The sequence below is a fragment of the Marmota marmota genome, unplaced genomic scaffold, assembly GCF_001458135.2.
Source record: "Marmota marmota marmota unplaced genomic scaffold, marMar, whole genome shotgun sequence".
Classification (NCBI taxonomy): Eukaryota; Metazoa; Chordata; class Mammalia; order Rodentia; family Sciuridae; genus Marmota; species Marmota marmota.
In genome coordinates, this window is record NW_026000229.1 from 43,257,422 (window position 1) to 43,280,818 (window position 23,397).

At 39.8% G+C, this 23,397-nt stretch overlaps 1 protein-coding gene across 2 annotated transcripts in view; it reads left to right on the forward strand.

Moving 5' to 3' along the window:
* The window catches only part of Scg5 (secretogranin V), a 54,709-nt gene that overhangs the window by 23,681 nt on the left and 7,631 nt on the right, over positions 1 to 23,397 (forward strand). The window contains exons 3-4 of one of the 2 annotated variants that reach the window (XM_015480250.2): positions 16,317 to 16,466; positions 19,482 to 19,594. In XM_015480250.2, coding sequence (XP_015335736.1) covers positions 16,317 to 16,466; positions 19,482 to 19,594 — 263 coding nt within the window. The remainder of the gene's footprint in view (positions 1 to 16,316; positions 16,467 to 19,481; positions 19,595 to 23,397) is intronic. The other variant, XM_048792968.1, reaches the window with a different exon arrangement.

The following is a 23,397-nucleotide window of genomic DNA, read 5'->3' on the forward strand; positions in this document are numbered from 1 at the left end:
CAGCAACCCTAATCAACTTAGTGAGACCCTTTTTCAAAAAGGTGGCGGGGGTGGGGGGCAGTGCTAGGGCTGTTGCTCAGTAGTTAAGTGCCCCTGGGTTCATTCCCTGGTACCAAAAATATAAAAAGTAATACAAAACCAAAAATACCAAATTAGGTCTAGAACCTTGGAAATGGTCTGTACAAATGAGGGATTCATTCACTTCACTGTAAATCCACTTCTTGGAACAACAATGAAGTCCCAAGTCATGTGAATTCTGCTAGATTTTTATTTGTATAGATAATACCTGTCTTTCCAAGTACCATTTAGTTACCTCCACCTCATAGAACAGAGGCTGTTCCATCAAAAAAGTGATGTGCACCTGTTACATGTAAGGGAACTTCGAGGTCAGGAGGCTACTGACTAACTCAGGAGATGAGGCAGGAAGGCAGAGATAGACGCCACACTCCCTTCCCCACTGTGGTCTAGGCCAGGGATGGCTGAGGGGCCCATCTCTATTTGTGTCTCCAGTTTTGGTCTCAGAGAGTCTTCTTCACATTGTTATCATTCTTACTCTGCCTATCAGAGGGGAGGTAGCTGTTGTCATGAGGAAAACCCTTTGGGGTTTTCTGGAGTAAAAATTTTTCAAAATTTACATGACATTTTTGTGATTAACCCCACCCCCCCAAAAAAAAACTCTCTTAAATCTCAAATTACTGACTTAAAATGACACATTAAAGTGCTTTTATACATCAAGGCCACTTTTCCCCAAACTGTGTCTAATGCCACTGAAACAATTAAAATAACAAGGGTAACCTGGATAATCTATGCCTATTCTCAAAGAATGTATTTTAATTCCTTTTGGTAAAATAACATCTTTATCTAATTCTGTTTGTTTAAATAATTGCATTAGTATTGTCTTTTTTTCTTTTAAAACTTTGTTTCTGCCACCTTCTGAAAGATACAACATGGAGTTAGAGATATATCGAGGCTCAAGAGGGGAGCTAGGTTACTTGAGGGGTTTTTTATTATGTTTGCTTTATTTCATGTTTTTATTGTTACCTTCAGTTTTATTGAATTCCTGTGGAGGAGACGGGACTTAGAGCTGTGAACTCAAAGTCCCTTTAAGTAAAACCAAGCACAGTCCTCTGATGAGCATTTCCCTTGGACTGCTGGGAGGGATGGCCGCGCTCTGGTGCCATCCCAGGCTCGTTGCTTCTCATGGCAGTTTTACTGTCACTCGGAAATGAGCCTCCTGAAACCTTAAAGCACAGGGGGGCATTAAAACCCTAGCAGGTTTACAACAGCCCCTTGAAGCGCAGGGCGGAGGGTTCCAGAGCCCACAGTCTGAGGAGCGGCTGGTCAATTCTGATGTCACACCAATCCCATCACTGGGGTGTCTCTTCCTGTTCTTTCTGAATCATGGATTCAAACATCCTCAAAAACTCTTCCCGGGTAATTCCAAGACTCTTAACACATCAATTCTAAGGAAAGAAATGAACAAATATCCAGAGGAAAAGAAGTGTATTTAGGATATGGTTTTAATTAAAAATTTTGAGTTTTCCTTCTCAAAATTGAGTATGAACCATTAAAAAAGGGAAAAAAAGAAAAAAACCTCTGAGTATAAAAGCAATAAAAGCCATTATTACCACTAAAGATTTTGATTTTTTCTTTTTTTTCTTTTTTTGTACAGGGGATTGAACTCAGGGCATTTAACCACTGAGCCACGTCCCCAGCCCTTTTTAATATTTTACTTAGAGATAGGGTCTTGCTGAGTTATTTAGTGCCTTGCTAAGTTGCTGAGGCTGACTTTGAACTCCCGATCCTCTTGTCTCAACCTCCCAAGCTGCTGCAATTACAGATGGATGCCACGGTGAGATTTTGAATCTTCTAATAAACAAACAAACAAAAATTGGTCTTCTCTTTCCCAAGTTGTCCTCCTTAATAACACAAGGGAATTGAGTCATGTCTATAGCTTTAAAGTGCTAACTATGGCATACATAGGAATGCATCCTATAAGATGCACAGGCACACACTATCAGCCTGCAGATCAGTGCAGAACATATCTTCTAGTGAAGGGACCGCTAAAGAAACAGGGAGCTGGTTGGAGCCACCTGGATGCTTACTTTCTCCTCAGTTACCTTGAGTCTACCCAGATTGCTAGTTATACAGGTCTGTTTACCTCTATCCCACTCAATTGGCCCTTCAACTATTTTTCTGATCATGACCCCTCAATCCAAGGAAAAAGAAGAAAATATTAAGTGCTATGCTTGTACCAGTCAGTCTTCTCGATGAAGAACTATTGTCACCCCTGTTTCATAGAGAAGATAACTTGTTCAGGATCACCTATGTTTTTCAGTTTCATAGAGCTCATGAAATATAAAATGATGACCACAGCTAACTTTCATTAAACACCTTATATTTTTCCACAATTCATGAAAAAGCCTTAAAAAGGACTATTTTAGTTTTAACCTCATGTCAACCTCCTATGGTTGAAATTATGTGTTTCATCATTTTACAGACATGATCATGCAGCCAGTATGATGGGGCCAACATTCAAACTGAGGCAGCTGGTTTGCAGAGACTGCACTTTGGGTCACCAAGCTGAGTCTCCTGTCTTCCTGTCCATCCAGTATTTTGTCACCAGCCCCATGTGGCTCCTGAGCACTCAAAATATGTCTGGTTTAATTTGCATTGGGCTACAAGCAAAACCCAAGCACCATATCTTAAAAACAGTATGAAAACATGCAAAATGTCTTATTGGTAATTTTTCATATCAATTACATGTTGAAATGACAATAACTTGATAATAATAAAATAAACTATTAAATTTAATTTCACGTATTTTTAATTTTTTGAAATGAGGATAGTAGACAATTTTAAATTATATATGAGGTTCACATTGTATTTCTCTCAGATAGTGCTTCTATATACTATTCCAAAATAGTATATAGAGACTGAACTTTTCTTAGGCCAACATCATTTCTGATGTGGATAGAGAGGTTGAAGCCAACCTTAAATGTAAGGCTGGGGTTGTTTATAAATTTTAATTGCTTATGCTTTCTTTAACCCTACAATCATGTGTGGGCAAGGGAGATTGCCTCTTTTATGGTTCAGAATATATACATATATATATATATGTTTTTTCAATGTCTGCATGGGATGCTTCACCTGCTAAGATGTCCCTCTTCTATCTACTGTGGTATGAATCGCTTAAGCTTTCAATACAGCTATGTGACCCCCTTGAATCTGTCTCCTACAATGTGTTATTGGATCCCAGCTCCAGGTATGGAGCCTGACAGAAAAGTGATTCTTAGTGGGTAGCCAGCATTTTCTGTTTGTTTCGTTGTTGTTATGTTCTCAGTTACTATCAACAGGCAGCAATTACTTGGATCCAAAAGGAACAAGCGAGGAATATTTGTGTGAGATGGGAATACAGACCAGAAAAACATTACCAGAGGTTCATAGAGTCTCTATTCTTCTCCCAGTCACATGCCCTCCCCTCCTCAGGCTGGAATTTTTTTTAAAAAGGTCATGACTGCTAGAAACTCAGACACAGAAAAGCATGTCCTACAAGAAGGTCAGTGTGTCCAAAACAAATGTTTATTCTAGCTATCTATGGCAGCTTTGGACGGAGCAAGGGAAATAGGAGACTGATAATTAATGCAGGTACCAATTTGTAAGGTTGAGTGAGAAAATGTTCTTTGCCATGGCCCAAATTGAGTCCCCCTGCTTAGGCTACAGACATAGGTAGGGGACTGATGTGATGAAATAATTACATGCTTAAGCCACATACCTCCCAGCCTGTGCTAGTGACGCTCCTCTGATCACAGCTAACCTACAAGAAGGGGACTTTCAGCACCAGGCCCTGCCACCTCCTGCCTCCTTCCCAGCCAGGATGGGCACATCTTCTTGCCTTCTCTGTAGCTGTTTCCCCACTAGCCTTCTTCTCCTGGCTTGATAGAGACCATTAAAGAACTTTGTGGGACAGAGGGTCACCCCCTCTCCCATGGAGTCTTGTTTGAAGTCATCTGCTGGCTCACCCATTCATGCTTTCCTATTTACCAAGCTTCTGCATATCTCTGCCTTTGTGTTGGAAGCCATCCGTCAGGCGCTTGACCACTGATTATTTATGAGCTTCTTACACCTTTGCCTAGCTGTGGTTTGGCCTTGGAGATTCTGCCTTTGTTGATTTCTGCCTGCCTACCAGGATAGTCACTGCTGTTACCCTTTCTCCTTATCTGAGGACCTCATAGAGCCTGCACCCATCAGAGCCTGCTTGTCTTTTTTGCAGTTCTGGGGAATTGGATCCCAGCCCTTGAGCATGCTAGGTAAATGTTCTATCACTAAGCCACATCCTGCTTGTCTTTTTAGCTGATAAAACAGAGGGCCTGGGACCCTGTTATTGAAATCGCTACTTTAAAATCATTACCTCAGAAGTCCTGTAAGTTGCAAATTTATTTCACAGGAGCAGAGCACCACATATTAATTAGCACTCATTGTCATGGTGGTAGAGAACCTTAAACAGAAGAATGACCCTTAAGACTTGTCATGTCATTGGGAGCAGAGCAGCTGACAAAGGATGTTGTCAGTAAGAGTCAGTTCAGAAAGAACGGTTGGGGTGGGGTAGATAGTCGGAGGCAATCTAGTGCCATGTGGAATCAGATGCCAGTGACCCAAATTCATACTTTGACCTTTCACCAGTTTTGCCCAGATTCTCACCTAATCCCAAATACCACCACCACAATTTTGTTTTGTTACTTTTTCAGCAATAACTGATACCTCAACTTAAGTTCCACTCTGACCCCCAGCTAGATCATATAATTTCAGCAAGAATCATAGAATAAAGTTCTTAAAGGACCCAAAATGAGCCTTAACCTCAATATGAAGATACACTTTACCTCCATATAAATTGATGGGTTAAGACTTCATTTCAGGCAGCAAATAAGAGTTAAATTAAGAATCCAGAAGTGCTATTGCAAATTATCTATTGAAATGGCTTTCCCCCCACCCCAAAACCTGCCATATTTGCAAGTATCTCCAAAATGCCTTGTTCCAAATTATTGTATTTTATTCTTTGGATTTGTGTATGTGTTGGGGAGGGGAGGGGCTTGTGGTGACTGCAGGGAAATTGGTTCAACTCATAGAATAAAATTTGAACTTTTGCAAATGAGTAAACAGCCAAAACAAACACTCTTTGGAAAAAAAATACACATTTTCTCCTTTTGAAAAACAAGCAATGCCTAAGCAAAATACCTTAAAAGTGAACTAAAAAGCTTTTCTAAAATAAACAACTCTGCTTGTGATCCTAAATTGGGACCACATGTAGATGTGAAAGCTGCAAATGCTGTATGCTTAAGACTGTGTTTCTGCTTCTACTCTTTGCGTGCCTCCAAGTAGATGATGATAATGTTGCCCTTGGTCCCAAAGGAGCCTGAGCTTTTTGGATCCTTGGGTTGGGGGTGAGGGGAAGGCTGAAGAAGAAAGAAGAGGAATGAAAATAAATGCCTTTCAAGTGAGCTATCTGAACAATGGGTTTTGCTTTGCTCATCTGCCAAGGCTCACCCCAATTCAGATCTTCCATAGGGACAAGATGAGCCAGTGATGGGGCATTTGCCCTGTGGGCTATGTGGGGACCAGGCTCCAACTGGGAGTATAAGTCTAGTACACTGCCCTCGCCAGCCCCCTGCCCTGAAGCAAATCAAGGAATAAGCCAATTCACCACAGATAGAATCATTCCATTGTTTTTCTCAATAGCTAAGTGCTGTGTGCTTTGGGATCACATGTCATGAGTTTGGAGTATGTGGATATTGCAACATAAGCCTTCACCATTCTAAACAGCTTCCACTCACAGGGAGGAGAGTCCAGGCCACTGTATCCGTGTCTAAGAGTTAAGGGTTGTGAGCTCATTCTCTCATTCTGGGAGAGGTATTTCTATTCTATGTGCTCATGGTCTCTCTCAACAAACTGGCACTTACATCAGATACATATTTTGTCCCCTTTAGCTGGAAGGCAAGCTCCTTGAGAGAAGACATTATGCCACCTGCTTTGGGATGGGGGAGGCCTGCTCTGAAAAAAATGAAAAGATTGAGCTCAAGTGTTAATTTAATTATTTAGTTTTAAATTGATAAGGAGTCACAGGTGCTAGCAAAAAGCTTTGAGCTGCTGTTGCACAAGATCCCAACTCCTACACTGTGATCAGAATGAACAAACATGTAGGATTCGTGCTCTGTTAATCGTGCTGTTAAGAAATGATGTTTGGATAATAAAGTAGCTGGCATTTATTGAGTACTTACTACATACCAGGCACTGAGCTAAGCATTTGATATGCAGTATCTGATTTGGTTCTCCCACAGTATGTTATCCCCAGATTAAAAGGGAGGTAACGGAGGTGCAGCCAGACAGAGAGGTGATAGAATCCCAATGTGGCAGAGGTGGACCTGAATCTAGGGCTCTCATAACAGGAAGCTACAGAAGTTTCTTTTATAAAAAGGATGGTTTTGCTATGGATCCACAGTAGATGAAAAAATTGCTTTTCGTAAAATATGTTTGCATTTTAGGACTCTGATTTCTTGGCAGAAATCAAGGCAAAAAAGGAAAGTCTTAATACACAGAGTGGGTCTTGAGATGGTCATGTACAGAAACTGCTCAATTTCTTTTATTTCTTCCTTTGAGCCCACTTGAATTACCTGAATTGCAGGAAGCAGAAACATGGAGATTAGACATCAAGAAGATTAGAGCCCACCCTTGTGTGGGCCTCCTCTTTCAGGCTCTATTTCCTGTTAATAAGGGCTAACTTGCGTGTCCTTCTCCAGCCCTCTCTTCTTGCCCCTGTCTTCTTTGCTCCAGTGGAGACGGTATGTGGGTGACTCTGCCTGTATGCCATACCAAGTAGGAGAAACCGAGGCTCGGATTGTTCAGGTGCTGACTGATGAGTCCTCCCAGTGAGGAGCAGTGATTGCACTTTTTGTAAAAGTGGGTTAACTTCAAGTCATGGGGGAAAAAAAACAAGAAATTTTCAGGGCAAGTGAGATCTTCCTTAGTAAGGCCCTTGGTATCCTGGGATGGGTCCTCATTTAGTCCCTCGTGTCCTCTCCGTGCTCCACACTGGCCACGTTCTGCCTCACTGCTTTCCACGTCAGATGTCTCCTCGGTCCCACTTTGCTTTGCCCTCCTCCTGGCTTAGGGGTGGGGAGTCCTCCCCATATCTCCATTTCCTCTCCTCATTTCTTCGGGTGCTTTCTCCCTTGCACCTTCAGCCTCTGAAGGAGGGTGAGGAAAAAACCAGAGGGGCAGCTATTCCTCAGAGTGACCTGACAGCTTCAGTCTCCCAGACCAGTAATGAAAGAAAAGCTGGTCATCACTTTAGAAATGATTGATGGATATTTGCTGGAAGAATGAAGGACAAGACCACAGCGTATTTTTAGCATCTGCTGTTTGTGGTAACATAAGTGAAAACTGCTGGACCCTGTCCCTCCCGCTGAATGGCTGGTATTGAGGAGTGTGTGCCCACTCCCTGCCAGCCTCTCCTCACGGAACTCCCTTTTTATGAGGTGGGTGTCTGGCTCCTTGGCACCAGGCTGCCCCACCACAATTCTCCTTTCTTGCCGGGCACTGATGCCCAGCTGCAAGAGTCCATGGACAGCTCAGCATGGGGTGCGGGTACTGATGGGACGAGGCTGGCTGCAAGCTTGTCAGGGTGTTACCAAATTGTGAGGCAAAGTCTGCAGGGCAGGGGCTCTGTCTGGATGCTCTCAGCCTTCTGGCGTGAGTCAGCACTCAGACACGAAGGAACCATGGTAGTGAGGGCAATGGCTGGTTTCCCATTCAGAGTGGTTCTGCTGGTGCCTGGCTCTGCAGTGGGAAGCCAAAACCCTGGTCATTGCTGCTTTGGGTCCTTTGAGCTACAAACCATGAGAGGCTCCATTATCTTGACAGGTGGTTCTGCCAACTATTGCTCTGGAGCTGGAGCTAACCTTTGAAAGATGGGACCCCACTGGAAAGGTATGGATGGGCTGTATAAGGCCCCTGGGGATTCTCCTCATGCCTTCTGGAGTACAAACAATATTGGAATTCCAGACTCCAAAAATAGCACTGATTTTCTGGTGACTTTAGGCAAGTAATTATCTTGCAAGACTTTTAAAAATGTTTTTATTCATGCACTATAGTTATACATCTAGTGGGATTCATTTTGACGTATTCATCAAAGTGTATAACAAAATGTGCTCCATTTCAATCTCCAGTACTTCCCCTTGCCCTCCCCTCCCCCTTATCCCTGATCCCCTTTTCTCCATTCTACTAATCTTCTTTCTATTTATTTATGGTTAAATATAAAAGTGAAATTCATCGTGATATATTCATATATGCACATAGCATAATTTGGTCAACCTCATTCCCCAATTCTTTCCCATCCCTTCACCTCCTCCCTCCTCTTTGGTCCTCTGCCTCTACTTTACTGGTCTCCCTTCTATTTTTGTGAGATCCCCATTTTTATTCCTTTTACCTCTCTCACTTTCATATGTAAGAGAAAACATTCAACACTTGACTTTCTAAGTCTGGCTTATCTCACTTAGCATGAGGTTCTCCAGTTTTATTAATTTACCAGAAAATGACATAATTTCATTTTTCCTTATTTTATTAACTTTTAAAGGATAATTAGAATATAGAATGTATAGTAACAGTAATCACAGGTCTGCATGGGTGAACAAAAAACAAAGGATAGCCTTAAATCTCTTATATGTTTAGGAAACAGTGTTAATGATCAGAAATATACTTAGTAAAAGTAAATATATATAAGACAGGTCTTCAAATCACAGTGTAGCCCTTCTGTTCAGATACAATGTATAAAAGAGAGCACTTATTGGTTGACTTGACAGTAAACTTACATAAACTTTCATTTTATAAACTTTTACATAACACTTAGACAAGGCTTAGACAGATAGTTCTCAGAGATGCATACATATACTTAGATACATGTATTTTGGATGTCAACAATATTGTTATAACCTAAATAACAGTTGTTTGTTTAGATAGTTACAAAGTAATCATTTAATACTTTAAAACAGGTACAAACACTAACTCCTTTGAGATTTATTCATAATTTCATTCTTCTTTGTGGCTGAGTAGAACTCCATTGTGTATATATACCACATTTTTTAAAAAATCCATCTGTCTGCCAATGGGCACATAGACTGGTTCTATAACTTGGCTATTATGAATTGTATGTGTGCTTTAAACATTGCTGTGCATGTATCACTATAGTATTTTAGTTCCTTCAGATAAATATCAAGGAATGTGTCATGTGGTGTTTCCATTCCTCGTCTTTTGAGGAATCTTCAATCAGCTTTTCAAAGTGATTATACTAATTTGCCATTTACCAACAGTGTATAAGTGTACCTTTTCCCCCCACATCCTTTGCAGCAATCATTGCTGTTTGTATTCTTGATGATTGCCATTCTAAGTGGGGTGCAATGAGTTCCTAGTGTAGTTTTGATTTGTATCTCTCTGATTGCTAAAGATGTTGAATATTTTTTCACATATTTGTTGGCCATTCTGTTTATTCTTTTGAGAAATGTATATTTAGATTTTTGGCCCACTTATTGATTAGTTTATTTGGTATTAAGTTTTTTTGAGATTTTATATATTCTTGATATTAATCCCCTGTCAGAAGAGTAGTTTAGCAAAGATTTTCTCCTATTATGTAGGATTCCTTTTTATACTCTTCATTGTTTTCTTTGTTGAGCAGAAGCTTTTTAATTTGATGCCATCTCACTTATTGATTCTTGGTTTTATTTCTTGAACTTTAGGAGGGTTGTTATGGGAGTTGATGCCTATACCAATATGTTGGAGTGTTGACCCTGTGTTTTCTTCTAGTACTTTCAGTGTTTCTGGTTCAATTCTTAGGTCTTTATGACAGTTTGAGTTGATTTTTGTGCAGGATGAGAGATAAGAATCTAGTTTAGTTCTTGTATATTGAATATCCAGTTTTCCCAGCATCATTTGTTAAAAAGGTTATCTTTTTTCCAATGTATGTTTTTGGCACCTTTGTCAAGGGTCATGATTATTCTGTGTGAATTTGTCTTTGTGTCTTCTATTTGTTCCATTGCACTATGTGTATTTTTTATGTCAGTACCATGCTGGTTTTGTTACTATATTTCTGTAGTATAATTCAAGTTAGGTATTGTGATGTCTCTAGCCTTACTCTTATTGGTCAGGATTGTTTTGGCTATCCTGTGTATTTTATTCTTCTGTATAAATTTTAGGGTTCTTTTCTCTGGTTCAGTGAAGAATGTCTTTGGTATTTGATGGGGATTGCATTGAATCTGTAGATTGCTTTTGGTAATATGGCCATTTTGATGACAATAAGTCTGCCTGTCCATGAACATAGTATGTCTTTTCATCCTCTAAGGTCTTCACTCTTTCTTCAGTGTGTCTTAATTTTCATTGTAAAGGTCTTTCACCTCACTAGTTAGATTTATTTCTAAGTTTGTTTGTTTGTTTGTTTGTTTTTTTGAGAATTGAGTAGTATTCTTGATTTCTTTCTCAGCCAAATCATTATTGGAGTATAAGAAAGCTATTGATTTATGTATGTTGACCTTGTATCCTCACAGGATTTATTTTCTTAATTATAGTTATGATTAGTAATTCTTGTCCTACTAAATTCACTAGAAGATTTTTGGTGAAAGATGAAGGATGTAATTTGCACACATTGAGAACATATCTGCAAGGGAGGTGTTTACTTCCAATTCCTGCAGGATTTGTGTGAATGAGAAATGGTGCCACAGGCTGCTTTTCTTGTGAAATGTGGAGGGCCTCTTTAATTGGAATAAAGCCTTGAGTCAAAGGACTTTCACTGCAGCTACAACTCCCTAATCTGAAGCCTCAAGGGGCTTTTAAAAAGGCTCTCAGCAGCTCCACTGGATGTTGCAAATTCCATAAAGCAAGATCAACACCCTAGGGTGCTCTCAGAACTAATTTAATCTTATTTTACATGCAATTTTAATGAACTCTATTTTCTCATTTTTCAGCTCTTTGTTACTAAAAGCATGATTCACAGACCAGTGGTTTTAGCATCACCTGGGAATTTGTTAGATGGTGAAATTTTTCCTTTAAAATGATTAAGTACATGAATATTGATCTTAAAGGGGTTGTTTCAGTCATCTGGGTACTATATGGAAAACCATGTTCCCCAATAAAAAGATGAGTGACATATTACTATAATTGGAAAACTCAGTTCGGATTTTGCTTCTTATACATATATGAGAGTAAAATATAATACCAGAGATTTATTCTAAGAAGCCAGTACACCAGAAATCTCACGGCTGTTCAGAGTTAAGTGAAAATTTTGGTGTTTTCTGGAATTAACTTTTCATGTTTTTATTTACTAGACATTGCAAATGTTCAAAGTCACTAAAGCAGGAAAATGGATTTGAAACTGAAAAGAGTTTTAATTAACCAGAAAGATGCATGCCCTGCTCTGAATAAGTGAGAGGGGAAGGTGCTGAATTCCAACTAGTGTCCTTAAAACTGCTGCTGGGAGTCATGCTGGGACCCGACCAGTTCATGAGTGGCAGAGAAGGAGCTGAGGTCCATCAGAGAACCGAGGCTAGGGAGAGACTGACACCAACAAGGTCAACTGCCTGGCTGGATCACCAACCTAAAAAGCATATGCAGGCGAGGGAGAAAGGCACAAAGCAGAGGATGGGGATGCAAAAGGGAGCCAGATGTGGGTGAAAGCTTAGCAGACTTTTATGGAGTGTTCCAGCACAGTCCAAGAAAGAGATTTAAGGGCTCCAACCCAGATCAGACGAATTCAGGTATCCTTTTCCTTCTTCCTACAATTGCTCCTGTGCATCACAATTGAGTACAACTTTGTTGCCATGATGATATAAGCAAAATCTATCAATAAATCAATATCTAGAGTTTAGAAATAATCAGCTTCCTGATACCAATTTTATCACATAAAGCGTAGGTAAACCAAACTGGGCTTTAAAATTCATTTGACAAAAATTAGGTATTTTCCATTCACTTTAGAGATATTTGTAGATTGCTATGGCTGTAGTGGCAACAGATAAATAACACATCATCACAGGGTAGAATTAATTACCTGAAATAATTTCAAAGCTGTAGGTGAAAGATCCTGTCTTTAGCAATGGTGTTGTTTTCTCAGATCAGCAGACCTGTAGACTTTGGCATCTTCACAGACTTTTGACTCATCTGTGTTATATGTATGGCTACTGTGGCCACCCTATACCCAATCCTTGTCACTACACTCCTGCATTTGAGCAACAGTCTTAGAGTAGCCCTTCTTAATTTCCTTCCAAACTATTTTGTACAGTGGTCAGTTGCTGTACCACTATGCATTGTCTACACCATGATTAATTGTACTGGGGAGTATATCTTATTACACACCACTGGTTTATTGTGTTAGTCTAAATTAACCATCTAGACTATAGCATCATCTAGAGAATAGAGACCAGATCTGTCATATTTTTATCTTCTATAACTTTAGCAAAATAACTGATATGTTTCTTCTAGCAAGAAGTCTTCCATGCCTTAGAGAAGGGCTAGATTATTCTCTCTACACAGCTGTGACATCCTGCTGTGTCTTGCTTCCAGTATAAGTGCATTACAAGTGTCTCTTTCTTTTTTTTTATTTTCAAAACAATTATCTTTTATTTTTATTTTTAAAAATTTGTTCTAGTTAGTTATACATGACAACAGAATGCATTAAATGTTTATTTCTTTTTTGTATCGCTATAGACTATACACTAATGAAAGCAGGGTCCACATGAGAATGGTTCATCACTGACCCTCCCGTACTTAGTCCAAATCTTGCCTTATAGAATATACTCAATAAATATTTCTTAAATTGATTAGTTAATCATTTTAAAATGTATCTGGATGTAAGATAGTGAAGGAGATTGAAGTGAGTGGACCAAACATCATTCGTAGCACCATAACATTTTGATTGACGTGGCTTCAGGTCTAATAGATCAACAATATCTAAACATTATAATGAACCAGATAACTAGCATTTTATTGGGTCTGCAACCAGATGATTTTCAAGTTATTTTCCATAAGTGCTTACTTGTCTATAAAACTCCAGGTCCTGAGTGCAAAGGGCAACTTTTTTTTTTTTTTTTTTTTACTTCTACACATCTCCCACAGTTCCTACCCCAGTGACTTTGTTTTCATTTGGTGTCATTAAGTGCAGTTTGAAAAGAGCTTGTGTTCTAATATATCTGCCTGGTTCTAAACATCTGTTGCTCCATAACAAGTGTGGCATTCATTTTAATGGCTCTGGTGCACACAGGTAAACAGAGCCTTGGCAGGCCTTTCATAAGGGAGACTGTGTTTGCTTCCTTCATTAATTACTAATGGGGCATTAAGACATGCATTCACCTTTGAGCCAAGTTGGATAATTCCTGGCATCTAATGCTAGGGTGCTTTCAAAAGTTGAAACATGTATTGACACAGCAGAGAGCATGCCCTATAGCAAGCACAGTGGCAGCACCAAGATTATACAAAGCTTCAAATATATCAATACCAAGTGTACTGATATGTCTGCTTAATCCTTGCAACTTTTGAGTTAATGTGGAATAATAATTACATATGTCCAGAGTACTTCTGCAAGCAGCTACCACAGCGTGAATTGGATGAACCATCAGAAAGACACAGAAAGGTTAAAATAAAGAGATGACAAACCAATGGAATAAAGAGTAGCAGGCTAATAGGAGAAATATGAATGAAAGTATGCTTTATGAATTAATTTTTATTTAACAGCCAATTACTAACGTAGTTAAAATGAAGAATTTATATCCTTGGACATGCCAACTAACATAGCATCAAAGTGATAAAATGAAAACAGTAATAAGAGATTGGCAGATAAATAGTAGTATTCGTAGATTTTAATATATTGCCATCAGATTATGATAAAATATAAGAACATAAAGAATACACTTAAAATACACTATTTTTTGACGATTATGGGTTATATAAAATACCTTATTCTATTATGCACATGGAAAATATACAAAAATAATAATATACTAGTCTGCAAAACAAATACATTTTTTCAAATGTAAAAATTCTGCAGGCTGCCCACTCTCATTGCAAAGCAATGAAATATAAGCATGAATGAAATCAACAACCCAGATGATTGGTGGTTTATGAATTTGAGAGCTAGGGGGAATTACTGGAGATAAGATTGCCTTTTTAAAGTTAAACCTCAAATCAAACATAATAAATGGAGATTGAATGATGAAAGTAACTTTATAGAGATATTATGACTTCCAAGACATGGAGCCAGACATGATCTTACTGAATATGTATACATTCCCAAAGAAAGAAATGTATCAATCCAAAGTAGAGTTGGTTGAGCCCAAAATAACAAAAGCAAGTTACTGCGTTCATCCAGGGAGAAAGAGAAGTCCATCCAGCTGAACTCAGGTAATCTGGCCAGTTGGCAAGATTATCTTGTGGAGGTGGAAGGTGGAGCTCTAATTTCAGGCTTGCCAAGTCATCTTTTGATTCTGAGTTGTCGTTCCTTGTTTGAGTCTGTGTAGGGGGTGGGGGGTACTGTACACTAAAGCAGCTGTGAGGGGTTCCTGGGCCTAAATAAAACTGAGAAATATGAAGTTCTTTCAAGAAATGGTCTGCTCTCTGATGGAAAAGGAAACTTCCTGAAACTTATAAAATGTTAGGGCTACAAGAAAGTGTCCAGAAATTGATGTGCATTTGCACATATACAGTAAAGCAAGTTATGCAATCAGTGTAAGTTGTTCCTATTCTCTGCTGGGCCCTGGGTTCTGAGAAGGTTTTGGTATGAAGTACGTAGAAGTTTGTGGGAGGCATAGAATAAATGGGAAATGACAGAATTTTTTTTTTTTAAACAAATGCTGGTGGGATAATAGGTTAACTGTTTTACATACACCAAAATAAATAACATATGTATTAAAGAGTCAATTTAAAAAATAGAAAAGCTAAAAGAAATATCCCAATGTTGGTAGTACCTCTGGAGGGACAACAACTTTGCAAGTTTAGAAGCACAAGAAGAAATCACAAAGGAGAATAAAAACAAGTCTGACTAAACAAATATTAAAAACTTATGTTGGTAAAGTATTGTAATAATGACTAGAATTCAAAGTCAGACAACATGGGAAAATATTTGCCAAAGCTGTGATGGCCAAAGGCCTGATATCTTTATTATGTAGAATGCTTGAACAAATTGATAAGATAAACATTTTAATTCCAAGACCATAAACAGACAAGTCATAAATAAGAAATCAAAACTAGCAGATAAACATGGCAAATATTTGAATGAGCTGAAAAATCAAAAGACATTTAAATTTTTCTAAATTAAAATTAGCAGAGGAAGTTTAAAAAATATTTTTACAAATCCCAATGGTTAGTAAGGATGTTCTAAAATGGTATTCTCATTTTTTGTTGATGAATTTCATTAATTAGTACCTCTTTTTTTGGAAAACATTTGGCATTACAATATCATGAGCCATAAAAATGTTTATAGCCTTTGACCCGGTAATTAGACTTCTGGGAATTTATCCTGAGGAAAATTAATCCAAAATATGGAAAAAATTAAATGCCTAAAACAAACTGGGAAACACTAAATGTCTCACAATAAGGGAATAGTTAATACGTCATGGTACAGCGATTGGATAAAAAAAACTACATAGTCATTCATAATTACAGGAATAGAACCCAGGCAGACAAACGGAAGGGTGCTTGTGCTTTAATATGAAATAAAAATGAGTAAAGCTTTATGTATAAAAAGACATGCTGAGGAGGAAACGAAAGATCAGAATAAATACCTCAAAATTTAAGTGGATTGAGCCAGAATGGCAGGATGAGAGGTGACTTTTTTCTTCACCTTTTTTCTCATAATCTTCTTTCAGTAACCTCCTCCCTTTCTGCCCCTACCCTCAACCGGATCCATGCCCAGCTTCCAGAGTCCTTCCCATAGGTGCCATGCAAATACAAACTCATCCAAGAAGCCCTCCCATCACGCCAGCCAAGTGAAACTCTCCCTTTCCACACTCCATAGGCTGTATTCACATTTCTATCATAGCTCATATATAATCTGCCTTATGCTGAAATTATGTATATATATATATATATATATATGATATAAATATAAAATCTGTTTCTGCATCTAAATTTCTAAACATCTAAACTTCCTTCTAGGGCAGGAACTGTTTTATTTATTTTTCTTTCCCCAAAGCATAGAACACAGCATCTTGCCTGTATGATATGCCTGAATTAATAGTAGCTAAAAATGAATTTAATTGCACTGCAATGAACTTCTGATTCCTTTGCAGGTGGAGCTCATGAAGGTCTGCAGCACTTGGGTCCTTTTGGCAACATCCCCAACATTGTGGCGGAGTTGACTGGTGACAACATTCCTAAGGACTTCAGTGAGGATCAAGGCTATCCAGACCCCCCAAACCCCTGTCCCGTTGGAAAAACAGGTAATGGACATACCCTTGGGTTCCCACGGAAAGTAGAGGCTTGGGGAGGAAACTGGAAATTCTAACACCATCTACAATACAGGCTCTCCCTGAGATTAATTGCTCCTTTTATCATTTAAATTGAGGCCTTGTCTTCCCTGGGGCACAGAGCTTCCATCTTGGGATGGAACAACCAAAGTAGTTGAATGTGTCTGAGCAAAATGGAGCTGATGGCCTGGGATGGCAGGAAAACCTGAATCACAGCCTGGCTTCAACCACTTCATCTCCCTTTTATTTGCCTCCAGGGCTTTGGGTGGGTAGGAAGAAAGACCAGTCTGAGTTTGGAGAAGAGCCATGTCTCCAAGGGTCTGGGTAAATTGATTAGCTATATTGTAGTGCAGTGGTTCTTTAAGTGTGCTTCTGGGACCAGCAGCATGATCATCACCTGGGATCTTATAAGAATTGCAAATTCTCAGGCCCTACCCCAGACTTATTAACTCAGAGACTCTGGGGCTGGAGCCTTATGATTGTGGTGTACACTGGAGTTTGAGACCTGCTTTATAAGAGAATGGAAAGGGACCCACAGTTTGAGCCAAGAGGTCCGAGTTCTAATGTCAATTACAGCATGTCATTCACTTCCTTAAGTCCCAGTCTCTCCATTTGTGAAAGGATGACACAGCCAAAGCCTTAAAGAATCATATAGTATAGACTGGGGATGTGGCTCAGTGGCAGAGCACTTGCCTAACAAGCACAGAACCCCTGGATTTGATCCCTAGGGCAGCAAAATGAATAAAGAAACATACAATGTAGTTCTAAGTTATCTTGACAAAAGGAAGATAAAGACCCATGTAATCAAGCACTAGTTATGTATATCTAGGACTCTGAGAGAAGAGCATTCAAAGTGAGCAGATAGAGGTGGATAAAACCCCAACTCCAGACTTCTTGTCAGGAATTATCTGCCACTGACTTTGCTATTAAGATAACATATTCCACACCATTTGTTCAATCACAGTTTGCAACTTAAAGGGAAATCACTTGCTAAGTGTAACCATTATTTGTGAGAAATTGCTTGAGATCTGCCTCACAGAGAATCATGCACAGCACAGCACAGCATGGGTGAGCAGCCCAAGAAGGAAACCTCTACTCCCTCTCCCCTGCCTGCTCACCTCTGAGCCACAGGCCAAGAGCAGCAGGGCTCCAGCCTCAAGGGTAGAATGTGGATTCTGAGGCACATTTTCAGGTCCCAGATCTTCCCAGAGCAGGTCTCTATCTCTGTATCTCAGTCTCTGCCTACTCACAGGTACTTGAGAAACAATTATGAAAAGGGTGTCAAGCTGCCACCTGCAGACCACCTGAGCTCTCTGTTTGCTCCCCTTCCCTACATGTTAATTGCCATAGATAAAGACGTTAGAAATAGCTCAGTGCAGAGAGGACTGTCCCAGTACAGGTGCACTACGCATTTATTCAGAATGTGACTTTCATACCAGCTTCATGCTGCTAGAGCTGAGAAACTGCATGCTTAAAATTGCTAGAAGGCTTACAATCTGCCTAGAAGCTAGACAACCTGGCAAATTGTAAGTAGACCCCTCTCAGTATTGACTTTTGAAAAGGAATCTTCTTTCCTCTTCTAACCCTGAACAAAATTCAGCCCCTCCCCTGCCCCCCCTTTTTTATTTTAAAGAGACAGCGAAAGAGAGAGAGAGAGAGAGAGAGAATTTTTTTAATATTTATTTTTTTAGTTTTCGGTGGACACACATCTTTATTTTTTTATTTTTATGTGGTGATGAGGATCCAACCCAGCCAGGCAAATGCACTACCGCTTGAGCCACATCCCCAGCCCCCCTGTCTCCCTTTTTAAAGCCATTGTCTAAAGTCCAGTAGAGATTGAAAAAATAATTCACTTTAAGAACATCATGCCTAGTAATGTTAGAGTGTAGGAAAAAGCAGCAGCCAGGAGGGATAAACTTTTTAAAATTTTATTTGAATGGAGGAGATGCTTTATTTGGAAGAGCAATCACAGAATGAACTGCCATTTAAAAAGGGAGATGGTGGGAGAGGGAACTAAAACATATTACAAAACTATTATGTGCCTGGTGTTCCATAAGTGATCAATAAATGATCATCCTCACAGCAACTCTGTAAGGTAAGTAGTTGATTATTTGTACCTTACAAATGAATACATAGACTTAGAGAGGCTAGGTTGACTTTCCCAAGGAACTAAACCCATCTGGGTCTTATGAGCTGGGATTTGATCCTTGAGCTCTGATCTGACGGACTCTAAATTGTCAGCCATTTCTACTGTACTCACAACCCAGCACTGTCTGAGGATTGTCGCTGCTATTATATACCATACTTTCTCAAAGATGCTAAAGTGTTTCTAAAGAGCTCACTCAAGATAAAACAGTGAGTCATGATGAATGAAAGTGCATTAGTTAAGGAAATATTTAGTGTTATAAAAGATTTAAAAATGTTAGTGACTCATCACAATAGAAATTTATTTCTCACTCATGTGAAGTTCTGCCAGAGGAGGGTGAGGGTGTGGTGGGGGTGGATGGTTCAGCACCCCAGACTACCATCTTTACACTTGACACCCACAATTGCCCTGTTCAGCAACATGCAGTGTGCAGACCCACAGATGGTGGGAGGACCGAATAGGGCATTGCAGGAGGTTCTTATGGGCCAGGTCTGGAAGTGGAATATATCACTTCTGCCCATATTCTATCTATTGGCTCCCAACTCAGGTTTATGACTTCACCTGATTGCAAAGCAAGACGAGAAAATTAGCCTAGTTATGTACTGAGGAGGGAAGGGAAGTCCTTTTGATGAACAGCCAACAGATCTCTGCTATAGGAGTAGAAATGTGGGATAAGTAGTCCCCATCCAATAGGGAGACTAGATACCAGGGGAAAGTAACTTAGAATAACTGATGATATAAATAGACTCTGACCTTTGCATGTCTAGATGTTTTTGATGAATTAACTCTTAGTATAACAATAAATGCTGTGGCCCTTCCTCAAAACCTTTGGCTGTTTGCAGTAGATGATGGATGTCTAGAAAACACCCCTGACACCGCAGAGTTCAGTCGGGAATTCCAGTTGCACCAGCACCTTTTTGATCCGGAACACGATTACCCAGGCCTGGGCAAGTGGGTAAGTCAAGTCTCAGCTGCTAGTATATTTTGTGTTCTGGTACTCCAAAGGTACTGATGGCAGAGGTGAGCAATATGGATAGAAGGAAATAAGAAAACTTGTTTAGAAGTGAATTTTTTTTTCCAGAAATCTCTGGTTGAGAGGGACTTTAATTGATTATCATTCCAAATCACACTCATGTGTCTAGGAGCAACATATCAAATCCATCCAAAGAGACAGCAACCCAAACAGATCATATCAGCTATAGTCTCCAGAGGCTCCTTCTTGGATCTTCTCCACAGCCCACATCCTAACACATTTTTGGGCTTCATCAGTATTTCAGGCCACTCACAGAATTTTGTCAAAAGCAAATGATTTTTTTAAAAAAAGGTGCTTAGAAAACTTGCAAATTTGATCTTTAAACTAAGAGTGATGATCTCTGCAGAATCAAGAGAAAAAGATGTCCAAGCTTTGAAACAGACATACGTAAGCCTTACAGAAAGAGAAATTCCCAATGTATTGTAGCAGTGAGCATGGTTGGTGCCAGTCACCAGTAAGTATGTATTGCTGTCGGTTAAGGAAGTTGTTTATAATAAACACTTTTGAAAGAGAAATCATGAGCCCTTGGTACCGGGGTGCTAAAAACAAGTCTCGTCAATGTGACCACACTCTTCTGTTTGCCAGCACCCTTCACGTACTTTCCAGCTTGATGGGGGATGTGAAGTGGGCATGCTGCATTTGGACATCAGTGAAGTATTTGACAAGATCATGTATGATCTCCCATTGGAAGAGGTGGAGCGATGCAGCCTAGGCAACAGAGGGAGCTTGTTAGAGAATCCATGTCAGGATGGAAGGGGATTTTTACATAGTATCCTGCATGTCTTAGCACTACCCCACTCCATATTTTTACCAATATTTGAAATAAAAATATAGAACATGTACTTATTAGATCCTTAGAGGATGACACTAAGTTGTAAACAATAACCCTGGATGACAGAGTTGGGATTCAAGGAGATCCCAACAGGCTGGAATATTGCTGCACACACGTGTAAAACTGCACCAGGACCTGTCTAGGTTCCTGTGACTGGACTGATGCAATCAAATGCCCAAGTCCTGTGAGGACAGTGGGGGAACACTTAACAGGGTCAACTCACATATAATAGTCAAGTGGTCAGTACTTCTGTAGAACAAGGGAATGAATGAGTGTGTGGGCAGATTTCCAAATTGCCTAAGCCCTTCTAAGTCCTCGATTCACTCTCAGCTCATTACTGGCTAATGACTTGGCTTCCTACTTCATTGGGAAGCAAAGTCGTTAGCCTTTTGAGAGATTTCAAACCTTAACTCCCTGCCTTCCTTCTGTAGCGTTTTACTAAAAGAAATCCCTCCTGGTTAATGACCGCTTGCATTTCTTCCAGCATCTTGCTTCAACCTTGCATGGAAATAGTTCCCTCTGCCTTCAACATACACACATTTCACAAATTGAAGCAACAAAGCAAAAATACTCCTATGTTAATTTTCTTCTCCAGTTTGCCCTCTTCTCTTCTTTCTCTTTCTCTTTCTCTCTCTCTCTCTCTCTCTCTCTCTCTCTCTCTCTCTCTCTCTCATTCTCTCTCTCTCGTTCTCTCTCTCTCTCTGGTTCTGTTAGGGAGAATTGCTTTCTGGAGCCTTCTCCAAGCCTACTAGTGGAGTTGGTACATGTTGAATTGAACAGAAAAATATCTGGAGATTCTCAAATAGAATACTGCAATCATGAGACCCTTCTATAAAAGTTGTCCTGGTGGCATTATTAAAAGACAAAATAGAGGGAGAAGAGACTACAGACAGGAAGAAAAAAATAGGAGAAGTGATTCTAGTTGTGATGGCTGTAAATACAGTGAAGAAGGTGAGAATCCATGATATTTCAAAGTGGGCAAACTAACTAGAATTATTATATGGTGTAAATGCATGAGGAGGAAAGATGAGAGATGCCAAGTCGATTTGAAATGGGTAGTATGAACCTTTCCTCCCTTCCTTCTGTAGCGTTTTAGTGAAACATTTTAAAGAGATGGGGAAGAGAGGGAGAGGGAACAAAAGAAGGGAGCAGAGAGAGGGAGAGAAAGAGTGGAAGATCATGAAACAGCACCAGGATGGGGTCCACAAGGGAGAGGAAAGTATTGCCAAACTGAAGCCAGGGCCAGGTTCACCAAGGAGGAAAGAAGCTATGGAGCCTGTTTTGTTTCAGGTACTATTAGGTACTTAGCATACGATATTCATCAAGACATGGTACTGTTTTTTTTTTTTTTTTAAAGATTAATCTTGTTGTTGAGATGAATGGCATGCAAATAAATTTAGCTTAGCCCTGTTTAGCTTCGTATCCCAGGCGTGTTCCTATGACCAGGGAAATTCTGGGAAAGATGGAGGATAAGGGTAAAACAAGACCCAGGTCTGAGGTCCAGTGTGACTAATTGACATGCTAGCCATGAAGGAAGTGAAGGCACTAGTGAAGGTAGCACTGAAGTCCCAGGTGGGAAGGTATCCAGCCTAATTGGGAGACGCAAATGAGCAAAAGGAAGAAAGGAGATCGAGAGAAGGTCCAAGTGAGGGCAAAGAGCCTAGTTGGTGGTGTGATGGAGTAAGAGAGAGGGAAACTTCCCACTTTCCAACTTTGATTACCTCCTCTTCAAAACCTTTTTAGATTTCTCTCACTATATTCCATGCACTCCCAGTAAGAGGCCAACCACTCTCCCTTATTCTCTTTGCTGCCTTCTCTAAATCCTGACTTGTTTTTCTCTCCTTCATTTTCATTCTTTGTCTGCGTCAGAGCCAAAGATTAGAATTTAGGACCATACGTACAAGACAAAAGTAAGATCATAGATCAATGACCAGGAACAGTGTTTAACACCTTTTATCAACTATAATTATGTGTTTGTGTGAACTTAAGTTTCCTTGTTTATTTTATAATTACCACCCAGCAATAAAACAGGACTTGCTTGGCCTCCACATGGAAGTCTGAATGAGTCTGTCTTGCCCTTCTAAACTGGGACCACACAGACTTTCCTCCTCACTTATACAGGGTAGTCTCAAGCTTGTCTTCAGCTCAACTATCCTTTAAGTTCATAAAGCAAATATCTTTGACAGTAGAACTGCAACACAAAACTCTGCTTCTTTATGTGCTAGTAGCCCCTGTTTTTGACATTAGCTGGAGCTAAGCTACATCTTTAGCAGTGATTCACATATTACAAATAATCAGTGTCTGTCCTGTTTCCTGCATGCCTCTCTCATTGTTAATGCAACAAGACACATTTATTAAATGCACATCAGACGCCTTCTGGGCTCTATGTTAGATAATGGGAATACATTGGTGACTAATAATAGTGATTATATTATACAATACAATAGTAAATACAATACAATGAGAAGCCGTCTGTATTTTCATGGCTCATCGCTCATAATGTGTCCCGCGCAGCAGTCTTTAAGGATCCCATCTAGGACTGGTTGCCCTTCAGGCAGCATGTGTAACTACAACATTGAGGGGCTGTGACCAGTGGCTGGCTGCTGATGATGTCAGTCCTGTCCTCTTTACACATTAACTGCTAAGCATTTTTCACTTTGGAAAAAGCTGTCTCAAAAAGCAAATGCTTCTCTTTTCCAAGTGCTTTGCACACCTTTTCACCACTAGTTGATTGGAGTCTGAGCCACGGGACAAACGAGGGTCAAGAACCCTCCCTGACTTTCATTGGCCTTCATGATTTCAACTTGTTTGAAAAGTCGAATGTCCTCAGTTGGAGTTTGTCCCAGGCTTATACAGGGTAGTCAGAGCCAAAGATTAGAATTTAGGACCATAC